The 14931-nt window shown below is 36.0% G+C and overlaps 1 protein-coding gene across 1 annotated transcript in view; it reads right to left on the bottom strand.

The window, feature by feature from the left end:
* Positions 1-950: 950 nt before the first annotated feature.
* Positions 951-14931, bottom strand: part of usta (uronyl 2-sulfotransferase a) — an 85421-nt gene continuing 71440 nt past the window's right edge. Inside the window, exons 6-8 of the mRNA XM_073816559.1 lie at positions 5373-5470; positions 4768-4925; positions 951-2839 (exon numbers count right to left, since the gene is read on the bottom strand). Coding sequence (XP_073672660.1) covers positions 2532-2839; positions 4768-4925; positions 5373-5470 — 564 coding nt within the window. The 3' untranslated portion in view covers positions 951-2531. The remainder of the gene's footprint in view (positions 2840-4767; positions 4926-5372; positions 5471-14931) is intronic.

Below are 14931 nucleotides of genomic sequence, written 5' to 3' on the forward strand. Positions count from 1 at the left end.
CTCTTTCTTTCTATACTGTAAAAGCATTTTTCATGGTTGTGGATAAACATTATTGCAATTTTACAGAACAATACTGTTTGTCAGTATGTCTTACTTGCAGTTTCTTTGTAATTAATTGTGAAATTTACTAGCACGTTCTGAGTGAAAATTGTTACTACATCAATTTGCTTTTAATGCAAGCTCAGGTACCTGGCGGTGTTATATATATGTGACCCTGGACCACAAAACCAGTCTTAAGTCGCTGGGGTATATTTGTAGCAATAGCCAAAAATACATTGTATGGGTCAAAATTATTGATTTTTCTTTTATGCCAAAAATCATTAGGAAATTAAGTAAAGATCATGTTCCATGAAGATTTTTTGTAAAATTCCTACTATAAATATATCAAAATGTAATTTTTGATTAGTAATATGTATTGTTAAGAACTTAATTTGGACAACTTTAAAGGTGATTTTCTCAGTATTCTGATTTTTTTGCACCCTCAGATTCCAGATTTCAAATAGTTGTATCTCGGCCAAATATTGTCCTATCATAACAAACCATACATCAATAGAAAGCTTATTTATTGAGCTTTCATATGACGTATATATCTCAGTTTTGTCAAATTTAACCTTATGACTGGTTTTGTGGTCCAGGGTCACATATATACTTACATTTATTTTATTGTACATTAAAATTACATTAAATGTGTATATCACAGTTATATTTCATTATTATTAGAGCTATTAACCGTATTAATAAAATACATAATTTTGTTACCATAGAATAAGATATGATATAAGAAAATATAAGAAATATTTCCACACAGCACATATTAAAAGGTTCTGCAAACATCAACTGCTGTTAAAATGCTTTTATTTTGAGAGCTTTCCCAGTAAAGGTGCAGTTAATTTGTAATGTTAGCTATTTCATTGAGTTTTGGTAAAGAAGTCACTCCAGCTGTTCTTAAGTAACATTTAAGTATCCGATGCTTTAATATTTGCCAGCTGTTAGATGCCAAAAAACAAAAATATATCTGCTCTTTTTTTCCTGAGATTCATACATGGAATGCAATCATCAAAAGTAATACTGTACAATAAATTAAACAATATAAAAATCCACATTGAACACAAAAACAAGTACATACACCTATATACTTAACTGGCAAGTTTAAATGGGAAGTGTTAAATTCTGTGAGAGCTTGTAGCTATAGCATCTACTTAGTTATGTATCAACCATTCGTTTCACTTCACCAGCATAGTTCAACAAAATTGTCCCATCAAGCTGACCTGTAATGAATGCAAGTGGACCATTGTTCAATTGAAACACACTACAGAAACCTTACGGATAGGTGTTGATCTGTGGAGCAGCATGTTAATGGTCTAGAAAAATGCAATGTACGAGTTTATGTTTTCACATTCCTCATTCTTTTCCCCCATTTGCTGTCTAACAGCTTGATTAATCATGAGTTTATTCTTTTAACCTCCCAAATAATTAATTTAGTTTAATATTAATGTCTTGTTGCTTTGTTTCAGCTTGTGGTCCTGCCCAAAACAGTAGGCACTGGCAGATGATTGTGGTGTAAATATCTCTGTCACAGTCAACCAATTGTGAACTTTCAATAGCTTAGCTCTAACTAGCAGGGTATTGTTAGATATCCCAGTAGTTTTATATGATGCACTGTTAGGCAATCCAGAATGGGATAAAACTGTATTGCTGCTAAAAACATCATTACAGTTTACATTTTCACGTGAACTAATACTTCAAGTGTTCTTAGCACATTGTGTACCAAACATGAACTTAAGGGCCCAATTTTATGCAAACACTGACAAGGCAAGGAAATGTTTAAGATCCACATCAAACATTTCAGATGGACAGTGTGCTGCATTTGACATGTGGCAGGCAAGTGTTCAATTCATTGTACAACACCTTACATGTACAATAGAAAAAGATTAGCATTGAAATTCTGGCACAGAGTTGCAGCAGGTTTCTGGAACCAGAGGAGGAAGCGAGTGATGATGAGATGATGAAATCTGACTGGTGTTTTAGAGTTGTTTACGGTGATTACAGCTACAGCTTCAAGGCTTAATGCAGTAATCCTTGGCACTTTGAAGGTTTGGCACTTTGTTGTGATCCTCACTCGCCTAAATAGCGTAGTCTGAATGTGTGCTTATGTGTGAAAGTGTGTGTTCATGTGTGAGTCCGAGATCACTCAGGTTCCAAGTGTACAGGAGTAGTGCCTAAAAATCAGACTTCCACAGCATCTCATTCTGCAATACCACAATTAGCTCACCTGTAATTCCAATCTTGTATCATCTCACCAGGAAATGACCTTAACCAACTCAATTTCATAATTTTGCCACTATTGTTGGTTCCTTAAATTATTATTCAGACCCTTCTGTGCTCCTCTTGAGTGTCTTGAAGGGCCATCCCGTTGAAAACAGGGCTTAAACACCCCATTTTATCCTGGGAATGTTGACTCTACCTCCTGACTGGACATAGACATCAAGCTTATGAGATATTTGCCATGCTTACACCTCCATGGCTATTACTCAGGGCTGAACCAACCAGCTGTTGGCATCTTCTTGTCCCAGGTCCTCTTCTTCTTCCTCCTCCTCCTCTTCCTCCTCCAAAGGCTCATGGGTCCTGAAGGCAAGCTCACGGAGAAAGTCAGGTTCATGAGCTGAGTTCTGGGAGGTGGACTTGAGGCCGATCTTCTTCTTGGTGAGATGGAACTGGTCACGAATGAAGTTGTAAAAGTCATATTCATACTTCATCCTTTGGTAAAGCACCTGTAGGGCCTCTATAGTGGGCATGTGCTTCTTCACTGTGCCTGTAAGGTTCCCCATTTTCCAGAATTCTGAAGAAAAATCAGATTAACAAAATTATGGGCTACAGAGAAAGCTACAGTTTGCAATTCAAGAGCTAAAATAATTTAGCACATCCTTCACTTATTGTTTTAAAGTTGATGTATTTTTTCTTCACCTCAATCTCTTCATGTTCAAACATGCTCATTCATTTGTATTCATATTTGCATTAGTATTCCCATTTATTTATTTTCTTTGTTATAGGTTCAGCAATCTCCATGTAAAACTGATTGAGCAGACCAATATAGACTTGAAACTTGGAGAGATGATAGTACTCACACCGCCGACAACATCACCAGCGATCAAAAGTATGAAATCGCTAAACCATTGATCGCAGGCGAAATTTTTGGGTATTTTGGATTTTTTGAAAAAAACTACTTCTGCGATCTAGTCCTAGGTTTATTGCATGATTGGAATCAAACCAGTGCAGAAAGATTTTCTGGAGAGTAAATATCAATGATTATCCAAAAAGTTTATCTTTCGACTCCCTGTCACAAAGGGATGGCAAAAACGTTTGAAAAGGGCAGGGCCACTCGTAGTTAAATGCCTATAACTCATGTACGGAATGAGATATCTTCACCAAAATCAGAACACTTATGTAAGAGGTCAATCTGAGGACAAAATCATGGAGCTTGACATTTTTAAAAGGCATAACCAATTGTACATTGCACGGTTTTTCGCACATACACGCGGTATTCGTGTATGATCCTCATTCCAGACAACTTTGCATCTAGAAACACTGCTGTCTAGGGCTGCTCGATTCTGGCAAAAATCATAATCATGATTATTTTGGTCAATACTGTAATCACGATTATTTAACACGATTATGACTGGGTCCAAAACTTTATATTAATGATTAATTTAAAGATAGCAATACAGCAGAAAAAAAAGATAAAAAAAAAAAAAAAACTGTGCTTCATTCAAGAGCAGTGAGTGATTTTTCTCTGTTTTTTATATGTTTTATTAATATTAAGCACAAAGACAGCAGAAAGAATATTTGTTGCCGCTTTAAGTGCCACATGGATGCAATATACTGTTACACACATATTTTCATTCTCAACCGTTAATGATCATTTAAGCCATAACTGACAAGGGTTTACATGAATAATCACAAAGCGCCTCATTTTGAAATATTATTGCTTGTATTTGACCGTTTAGGCGCGCACCTTGAGCTCAAAGATAACTTTACATGTCCGTGTTCTGCTCCGTCTCTGAGCGCATACACAAAACAGCGCAAGTTCTTTTACACGCTATTAAAAACCCAACATCAAAGAAACATTAATAAATCAAGCATGTCCCGTTTTATGGAAGTCACGTTACATGATTTTGCTAATTTGCATGTGAAATTAGGCTTTTGTGGAGGAGCGAAATTGCACCACTGGTAAGAGGGCGGCCTGAGGCGCAATAATCATTTCATCTTGATGCATTTTCATTCGTTTGAAGCAGAAATCGAAACCGAATTTTCATTAATTGCACAGCCCTACTGCTGTCAATCAATTGTTAAATGATTGAGAAGATGTAAAAGAACTACTTTTGCAAACTAGTCTGGGAAAAAACACTGCAGTACAATTCTCTAGAATCTCTAGGTTAATAAGTATTTTTAAAAAATGTTAAAATTTACCCTTTGGGGAAGCTATAACTCAGTCGTTTAGAAAAGGGGCCTGACCAAATTTACCCAAAATAAAGCCTAAAGGTTTTAAAGAGATCGGACCACAGATGGCACTATAACAGTCATAAACGTAAAAAAACAAACAAACATATTTCTATGGGAAATTACCTGTATTTTCCAAAAATATGTAATGTCTTTTTTCATATTTGCTTAAATGCCTTAAACTGCTTAAACACCGGTAATTACTGCTTGCAGCTATATTTTTTATTTCATTTCTGTCATATGAATTTAAAGTCACTGAATAAAACACACCTGGACTCTTGTAGATGGTTAGGACATCACTGAAGTAGTGAGGTAGGAGTCTCTCCAGCAGGAGCAACACATCCTCCAGCTCTTCCAGAATTCCCACAAGCAGGAAGTTCTCTATAACGTTTTGTTTGGCCCTCTCCACAGCCCAAACACCTGGCTCTCTGAAGTGGACAAAAAAATAATTATTTGACAGCCAATTATTTCACAAGAAAACATACAAAGATTTCCGCTTGCTTAAATGAAGTGATTTTAAAAACATTTATTTGTTAAAACAGCACAAAAATACGTATAAAACGCTGTGGATTTTTTTCATAGGTTTTCTACTACATATTTCAGTAAGAGACATCATTTACATTATATGAAGCCATAAACATCTTAATACCCGGGGTTCCCTTTAAACCTGTGAACGTGCAAAAGATAAAAAAATCTGCATGATTACAAAACAGCCATTTAACTCTATAATCATCACAGATAATAAACATGCATATTGCATCAATAAATTATAAAACACAAATAAGAATCTTATTTGCACAAGTTCAGTGAATGCCATTAAAGAGAGTGTTTGCTTTTGGTTTGAAAGTGTTGAAAGAGTGATGGTTCATAATTACCTGCACTGAGGGTGCTGTCCACAAAAGTATGGAACGATGTAGAAGAGACGTGGGTTAGAGCACTCTGGATAGTTCTCCATGATGCAAACATTAATGTCCTGAGGTGGAGAAAAGGGGAAATGAGTCAGACAGATGCTAGAGCCAAAAATAAAGCAGCACATTGAATTGGCCAACTAAGAACACATTTTCAATGGATAATATGCTCTAATACTGTACACCCCCATCCAAAGTACCACCAATATCTTCTAGTGAACACAAGGGGGCACCACTTACACAAAAAATGAACCACAGTCTTCTGTCATAATGGTTACCTTTTATTAACACTTCCAAAACACAAATTATTTCTAACCTGAACCCAATGTGTTAACAGAAACGTTTTAACACTTTATCTGATCCAAAAGCTTTAATTACACTGGGGAAGATTAGATGGGAAAATATGTAAAGGCAACCCACCCACACTTAAAATGCACGACAGGGGTGGCCTATGAAACCCAGTGTATTTAATTTCCATTTTTATGTAACAAAAAGAAACCAGACTAGTCAAATAGTGGCCAGAGATCAAAACAAAATCAGAATCAGCTCTCCCTCACTTGTTTAATTACAAAGACTACAATCCATGTGAAGTTGTTCCTCAGAAAACAACATGGACAAGATGTGACAGAAGACAACAATATGCAGTTTCTTCAAAATAACAACGCAGCCAACAATGCTATAATGACACTCTCTGAATATTAAGAGAACTGATTTCATGCTGAAAAGAATATGGTCTTGGAAAAGAGGGCGATTTGTCAAGTTAACAGCCTTGTCTTTAACTTGTGCACAGGAGAGGTTAAGTAAAGACCACATAGCCATGAGGCTCCAGACTCCACGCACTCCTTCCCTTTCATGAGCCCCAGGTGGGTGCCTAAGAGCTGGGGGAAATCACATGCAAGCTGTGAAGGGCAGTCATGCTGGCAGGTAGAAAAACATACTCAGAGTTATTTCAGCATTAATCGCTCATAGTAGAATGCCCTTTACACAGGCCAAGTATGAGTCAATATGTGAACATTATTTCTCTGGTCTTTATTAAGGCCTAATTCAGGAAAAGAAAAGGTCCTCTAAAGTTTGCTGCTTATCAGTGCATCTTCTCGAAGATTTGAGACTTTTAGACTTGGATTAACTCCATATCCTGACCATTAAAAGCCTGAATGTTTTTCAATTATCAGTCAGTTTTGATTATTTATGTTTCTGATGGTTTCTCCAGTTTTGATCAACCTTTTGAGACTGAAATTGTGGGTGATTTATATACGTAAACTGCAGAGCTGATCATTTTGGGAATTTTGCTCATTTTAAGCTGGTTTTCACTTGGAGAGTTTCTGAACAGGAGTCAACTGGCATACTTTTTACAGTCCCCCTCCCAAATTCTGTAGTTTCACTTTCCAAAATACCTACTCTGCATTCCAAATGTTTAAGGGCTTTATTTTTCTTATTTCACTAAAACAATTTAAACTGTGGACTTAATGTGGTCACATATTAAAAGGCAATTTATTAAATATATGTGCAGGATACATTTCACCCTTAAATCAAAGAACCATTATTAGTTTTGGGCATTCAACTTAAAGGAGTAGTTCACTTTCAGAACAAAAATGTACAGATAACGTACTCACCCCCTTGTCATCCAAGATATTCATGTCTTTCTTTCTTCAGTCGTAAGGAAATTATGTTTTTTGAGGAAAACATTTTAGGATCTCTCCCTATATAATGGACTTCTATGGTGCCCCCGAGTTTGAATTTTTAAAATGCAGCTTAAAATGGCTCTAAATGATCACAGCCGAGGAAAGAAGGGTCTTATTTAGCTAAATGAATGGTTATTTTCTAAAAAATTACAATTTATATACTTTTTAACCTCAAATGCTCGTCTTGTCTAGCTCTGTGTGTAATATAAAAAGTACATAAATTGTAAAAGTTTTTAGAAAATAACAGAGCGTTTTGCTAGATAAGACCCTTCTTCCTTGGCTGGGATCATTTAGAGCCCTTTGAAGCCACATTTTGGAACTCGGGGGCACCATAGAAGTCCATTATATGGAGAGAAATCCTGAAATGTTTTCCTCAAAAAACTATTTCTTTACAACTGAAGAAAGAAAGACATGAACATCTTGGATGACAAGGGGGTGAGTGCATTATCTGTAAATTTTTGTTCTGAAAGTGAACTATTCCTTTAAAGGGATAGTTCACCAAAAAAAAATTAACATTCTGTCATTAATTACTCATCCTCATGTCATTCCAAACCAGTAAGATGTTAATTCATCTTCAGAACACAAATTAAGATATTTTTGATGAAATCCGAGAGCTTTCTTACAGGTTTGGAACAACACGAGGGTGAGTAAATACTAAATGATGACAGAATTTTCATTTTTTGGCTGAACTACCTTTAAAACACTTTTTTTTTTTTAACCCAAATGCTGGGTTCAGCATTATTTTGATAATCGATTAGTTGGTCATTCAGTAAAGATTTAAACTTAACACAGATTGTCAGAATGGACTTTTATGCAAAAATGGAAATGCTTGTGTGAATTTGTGACATTTACAGATAAGGATATGACAGTAAACTGAAAGTTTTCATGCTGAGGATGCAAACGAATCTGTCGAAGTAACTCACAGGGCAAGCCATTACGCCATTAGCTTAAAGTTTAAAATAAATGTCACATAACTCTACTGCAGCATCTCATTCTTTTTCCTCCACTATTTTTAGATGCATTTTGTCCATAGAAATGCGTCATCCGGTGCTGTAATTTGACATGACCCTCTAAAGTTGTATGTGCACTGTGATGTCGATGATTCCGGGTCATTTTTAATGGGTTATCTGGTTATTTTTTCTACCCAACCACTGGGTTGAGCCGAAACAACCCAGCTGCTGAGTTAAGGTCATTGCACAAAATTTTCATATGCGTTTTTTCGTATTTGTCATCCTTTCCTATCAAAATGCTTTCTACGGATGTGAAAATGCAGAAAATCGAACCTGATCTGAACTGTTTTTGACGGACGAAAGTTTTGGCGGCAGTGTGCAAACATGATTAACACAATATGAGGTCACAATTATTTTTTAACATGTGAAAAAAACCTTTAGAGTCAGTGCGTGGGCTTTTTGCATCCTCTACAGCGGTTCTCAGTGCTAATTTGGTGCACTTCTTTAGCGAAATAAAGGGTTGTATACATTATTTCTTTTATAAAGTCTTTATTTTGTGCTGTAAATTGCATTATTTTACACAATGCAACATACAAGAATGAGATGTCAGTTAGCTGCGTCAGCAGCAGTCTTTCCGCATGATGGAAACAGCTTTGCATAACATAAATAGATTTTATTCAATATAATACTGAATTTAATTTAATTTGATGTTAAAATATGTTCTCTAATCTCAGTACTGTTTGTTTATAGACAGGCTATAAAGTCAGTCACGGGATCTTTCAGCTACGAGTGAAACGCAAGGCGGCGTTCTGAAGTTCATAGTTTTCCTCCAGAGCACAATAGATTACCAGCTTAGATTTGGCTAACACACCGGCATGAGAATTACTACTATTTCGGTAAAAAATGATTACAGAGAATGGTTGAATACACTTAAATTAAAATCCTACTTTTAATTATGTCCAAAAATGTATGTAATATTGTAAACTATGCTGTATTCACCCAAATAAATTAAATTAAAATAAATTCTTTTTTTTCCCTTATATTTTTGTTCATGGGTGTTCTTGCTTATAAAATAAATGTTCATCGTTTAATTATTGCTGTTGCCTCTATAATTTTGTGTGTGATTTTTAATTTCCAGCCCAAATTCCAGTTAATTTTTTTAAAATAACCCAGCATGTGTTCTGTCCAATATTTACTAAGCACTGGGTAGCCAAATGACCCAAGTTGGGTTGTTTTTAACCCAGCATTTTTTAAAGTGTAATTGCATTATGTTTTTCCATTATAGTAATTAATTTGAGTGTAATTCTGAGTGTTTTAGTTCTTAACTGTCATTAAAAGAATGTCACAATTCAAAAATGTGTAATGGTTATAAAAAGAGGCTTCATATTTATAAGTAATATTACATTAAAATATAAGTTCTTATTCTTGCTTATGATTTGGGGGGAAATATGACCAGGACATGTTCTTGTGATGTGATATATAGGTATAAGCAATGAAAAAAAGTCTAAAAATAAGTACAGTAATTACAAAGACTGATGCATGGATTAGGATGTTTGCTTAAAACCATTCATTATCTGTAGATCAGACAATATCCAAAGACATCTACATTTCACATTCAATTAGACCTACATGCACAGCATACTGGGGAAAATGCAGCTAGTTCCTCTATCTTACTTCTTCCTTCAACAAAAGTTAACTGTGATTGTGGACTAGAGCAAAAAGAGCAGATTGCCGTGTTTAACTTGCTTTCGCTGTACTATAAACGTGTTCATTTGTTGACAATATCAAGCCGATGCATTGGCGATTCCTTCAAAGCAGTGGAGCTCCAGGAGGGCCAGTTCCTTTAACAATACTCACTCTGTGTGTATCTGAATAGAGCCTAAAAGCCAAGAGCGCATCAATGTCCTTTCATCCGCATCCCCACTCCGCCCCAACGGAGACAGATACAAACTCTGATGGATATGCACTTTGAACGCACACACAAGCTATTGGTGAAACACAAACAGGTTATGTTCCACTTGTGCTTCCGCTGACTTTTTGGAAAAATAAAAAGGGGAAAGATTTAAGTACAGAAAGCCAGATGGCCAAAAGGGCAAACGTCTGCAGAGAACAAAAGAAACAGAAAAGCCATCCTCTGACAGATTGCCAATTAAGCAGCAACTTAGAGAACAACCTACTCAATCCCTAAAGAGATAATGATGCCTTAAATCTGCACCAGACTTCTAAAACCAACAATTATAAACACGTTCAATGAGGAGGAAGATACTGCTTAGTGGAGGGGAGAAAAGAAAGTCAGTCTGTTTGAATATATATGAAATTACTAGTGTGCTTCTGGCAAACGCCCCGAGCAGTAAAAGCGGGCAGTCTTTCACACACAGTCTTCTTCTCCCTCTAAGAGGACCCAGCTCAGGTGACACACTTATTTGGCCTTGTGTTGTTGATTCAGTCCCAAGGTGGCCATTTCACTAAGCACCTAGGAACACAGCCATTGCAATTTACTCCTAAACTACCTCCAGATGGACGTCACCATGCAACATGCTCTTTGCCTGATGTGAAACAAAGCATTTTTCTGTCTAGAAAAAGCTACATAAAAGAAGAATGCAAATAATAAATAATAGTTATTGCATACACAATGTTTGGTTGTATTAAGAGTGACAGTGTGTGAGACGAAATGTCTGGAGACAAGATGAGATGATAGGATACGACAGGAGACAAGAAGTCAGTCTGCCACAGAACTGAGAACCTGGATGAGTTCCACTAATAGGGGCAATTTCCTGTCTATGCATGCATGCGCACACACACCGTAGGGCTTTAATGTTTTCAGTCATTAGTAAACAAGGGCAGTACGCGAGTCCCACAGCTTTGAAGGTCTGCCAGCATACCTCACACAAAAGCTGTTTTTATTTTTTTTGTAATGACCTCACAGAAAACAGTAATGGCAGTTTTTTGCGGGTGCAAGGACACATCGGATTAATCAAAAGTGACAGTATGTCAAATGTAAGACATTTATAATGTTACAAAAGATTTCTATTTCAAATAAATGCTGTTTTTTGAACTTTCTGTCCTTCAAAGAATCCTAAAGAAAATATCACATGGTTGGTTTCCACAAAAATATCAAGCGGCACAACTTTTTTCAACAACGATGATAATAAGAAATGTTTCTTGAGCACCAAATCAGCATATTAGAATGATTTCTGAAGGATCATGTGACACTGAAGACTGGAGAAAACTTTTACAGAAAACTCTTTCTTTCTCTGTATCTCTTTTTTTTCCCCGCACCTGAGGGTCGTCTGAGACAGCGACCAAGCAAAACATACACACAAACACACATTAAAGGGGTCATCGGATGCCCATTTTCCACAAGTTCATATGATTCTTTAGGGTCTTAATGAAAAGTCTCTAATATACTTTGGTTAAAAATCTCAATAGTAGTGTAAAAAAAAAAACCTTTTACCTTGTCAAAATCAGCTCTGCAAAATATCAGCTCATTTTATTGCACAGGCCCTTTAAATGCAAATGAGCTCTGCTCGCCCCGCCCCTCTCTGCTGAGGGATTACCAGCTGCAATGTTTACTTTATCCACATTTAGCTGCGTTTAGCTGCATTTAGCCGCGTTGATCGGCGAAACTTGCCAACAAGCACATTATTAAGAAAGGCCATTTGCAAACATGCATAAAAAAATCCTTATACTCACTTCCGCTGTGGGTGAAGCTGCATCACGAATGATTCACTCAAACATAGATGCATATGTAGATCGGGATCGGCGCTTTCCATTTAAAAACGAAAGTAACGTTGTCCTCTGCGTCTTCAGCGGCTCAGATGTCGGGAGTAAATGACGACTGCTATGTTCATTATTACATCCAACAACAAAACTCCTCAATCGCTCAATTAGAGTCTTCCTCTGCACCTCGACACAATGGCGATCGTATTTAGACTGTTTCAGCTCGGTGAGGGCGGGTCTAAGGTAAGACGCTCATGTCAATCAACTGTGTTTCGCCACAATGACAAGAAGCTAAGAATGACCTGATTTTAAAAAGAGGATATTACTTTTAAAGATGAAAAAAATACCACTGGGTGGATTTTTATCATTGTAGGGGGGTTGTGTACACAAACTGCCAACACACATGAATGTTCAAACAACATGTAAAAGTTAGTTTTGCATCCGATGACCCCTTTAAGTGTCGAAATGAAACCAGCTTGTAAAATTTTAGTCACACCAGGTGAGAAAGTCCCCCTTCTCATTCTCTCATGCTCTAACATGCACTTTATGAACTCTCTTCACATATTTCACTAACATAACTAACAGGACGACTTACACTGCAAAAAAGGCTTATCTTACTTAGTATTTTTGTCTTGTTTCTAGTCAAAATATCTAAAAATTCTTAAATTAAGATGCATTTACTAGATAAGCAAAATGACACAAGATACTCTTGTTTCCAGGGGAAAAAAACTAAATTAAGTGCAGTTTGCTTAAAATAAGTAAAATTATCTGCCAAATTATCTTCTTATTTTAAGAATACTTAACTTTTTACTCCACTGGCAGATCATTTTACTTGTTTCCAGGGGGGAAACTAAATTAGTTACTTATCTAGTAAATACATCACATTTTGACTAGAAACAAGACAAAAATACTAAGTAAGATAAGCCTTTTTTTGCAGTGTAGCAATACCCATCTGTAATGAAAATGTGTTTGTGAATCTGTCTGACACTGGTTATGTGTGGGTGTGCACATCCATGCAGATTGTGGGGAATTTCTCAGTATGTCAGATTATAATAATTAAATTAAATTCACAAGGAAAGATCAAAAATGAATCTCAAAATGAAACAGGCTCAGGCCTGTCGGCTATTACAGACACATAAATCGAGCAAACAGATATGTTTAGTTTGAGACAGATCACAAGCCACAGTAATGCTAAACTATAGAAAACAGAGATGTGGTTAACCAGGCCTCCAGGAGGAGAGGGGATCTTAAGAAGTGGTTATGTTCTATATGGTGAAGGTCTGATTATATTTACTGTAGTCTCTCATTAGCTAAGATAAGTTCAATTCCCATAGTAACAGAACTGCTACTGTGTCATGTGTTCCTTTAAGAGTACAAATCATAAAGATGCTCACAAAGTAAAAAATTTAGCAGCTATTATTCCAATATTAAGTGTCACATGATTGTTCTGAAATACACCGCTTAAGAAACATGTCCTATTATTATTATAAGTGTTGAAGCCAGCTGTGCTGCTTATTTAAAAAATATATTTTCAATAAAATAAAAAGACAAAATGTATTAAGTCTTACTGAGCCAAAATAAAATAAATGAAATTAAAATAAAATAAAATGAAAATCTTACTGACCCAAAATGTTTAAAAGAGTATACATACATAAATACACTACCAGTCTAAAGTTATTGAACTGTTTGATTGTTGATGTTTTTAAAGAGTTCTCTTCTGCTCACCAAGCCTGCAGTTATTTGATCCAAAGTACAGCGAAAATAGAAAAAGTTTAAAATATTTATAATATTTAAAATAATGGTTTTCTATTTGAATATGTTTGAAAAATGTAATTTATTCCTGTGATTTCAAAGCTGAATTTTTAGCATCATTACTCCAGTCACATGATCCTTCAGAAATCATTCTAATATTCTGATTTGCTGCTCAAAAAACACTTTATTATTATTATGTTGAAAACAGCTGAGTAAAATTTTTCAGGTTTCTTTGATGACTAGAAAGTTTAGAAGAACAGCATTTATCTGAAATAGAAATCTTTTGTAACATTGCAAATGTCTTTATTATCACGTGTGATCAATTTAAAGCATCCTTGCTAAATAAAAGTATTAATTTCTATAATTTCTCCCCCCCCCCCCCCCAAAAAAAAACACTGACTCCAAGCTTTTGAATGATATATATATAAAAAACATTAAAAATCTTACTGTTCAAAAACTTTTGACTGGTAGCATAAAGAAAGAAAGAAAGAAAGAAAGAAGGAAAGAAAGAAAGAAAGAAAGAAAGAAAGAAAGAAAGAAAGAAAGAAAGAAAGAAAGAAAGAAAAAGAAAGAAAGATGGCCATCAATTCTTATCCAGATAACCAGATGCTGTAGTAACATTGTCTACCAGCAGGGGCTAACTAAACCATGCTAACTAACCCAACCTTGATCCCTACTAGAAATATTCATACAGTAGATCTCTCTTTCATTCTTAAAGGTCCACTGAAGTGCCTTGAAACACGCAGCGTTATTCTATGTGGTGACGTACTTTTAACTGAAACAAAAACATATCGCCCAGCCCCGCCCACTCATTTTGAATAGCCAATAGCGTTCCAAATATCTGCTCGGGCCAGAGCCGTTGAGCTCGGTAAAGCCGCATTTGTAAGCTTATGACAGCCACAGACTAATAAATTACCCCACAGATTCAATATGAAACTCTTGCTAAAACGAAATAGTGATCATAATCATGCTGAGGCTGTGTAGTTTAATACATGCCGACCGCACATATGAGCGCATATGATCTGCTCCGGGTAAATGCGTCTCTGTGTAGGGGGCGGGACATTACGGACTCTAGAGAGCATTTGATTGGACAGAACGTTTGATGAGAAACTGAAGTGCACGGTGATATCATCCAAATCCTTGATTCATATTGGCGGAAGTGACGAGACTGTAAGTTTTGAATGCCCATATCTTGTAAACGCGAATTTTGTCTTTGTTTTGCAGCACACTAGCTTATAGATAACCTTAAGGCTAATATATTCATACTAAAAGCCAAAAAACTTTAATTTTGATTTCAGGGGGACTTTAAACAAAGCAAAGGATGAGTTAACAGACAAAGAGGCCTGGACTGAATTAACTAGTAACTTAAAGAAAAAAGTCCCGGTTAATGTTCCAGATGAATATGTGTCTGGGAAACTGGCC

The sequence above is a fragment of the Garra rufa genome, chromosome 13 (assembly GCF_049309525.1).
Source record: "Garra rufa chromosome 13, GarRuf1.0, whole genome shotgun sequence".
Taxonomy (NCBI): domain Eukaryota; kingdom Metazoa; phylum Chordata; class Actinopteri; order Cypriniformes; family Cyprinidae; genus Garra; species Garra rufa.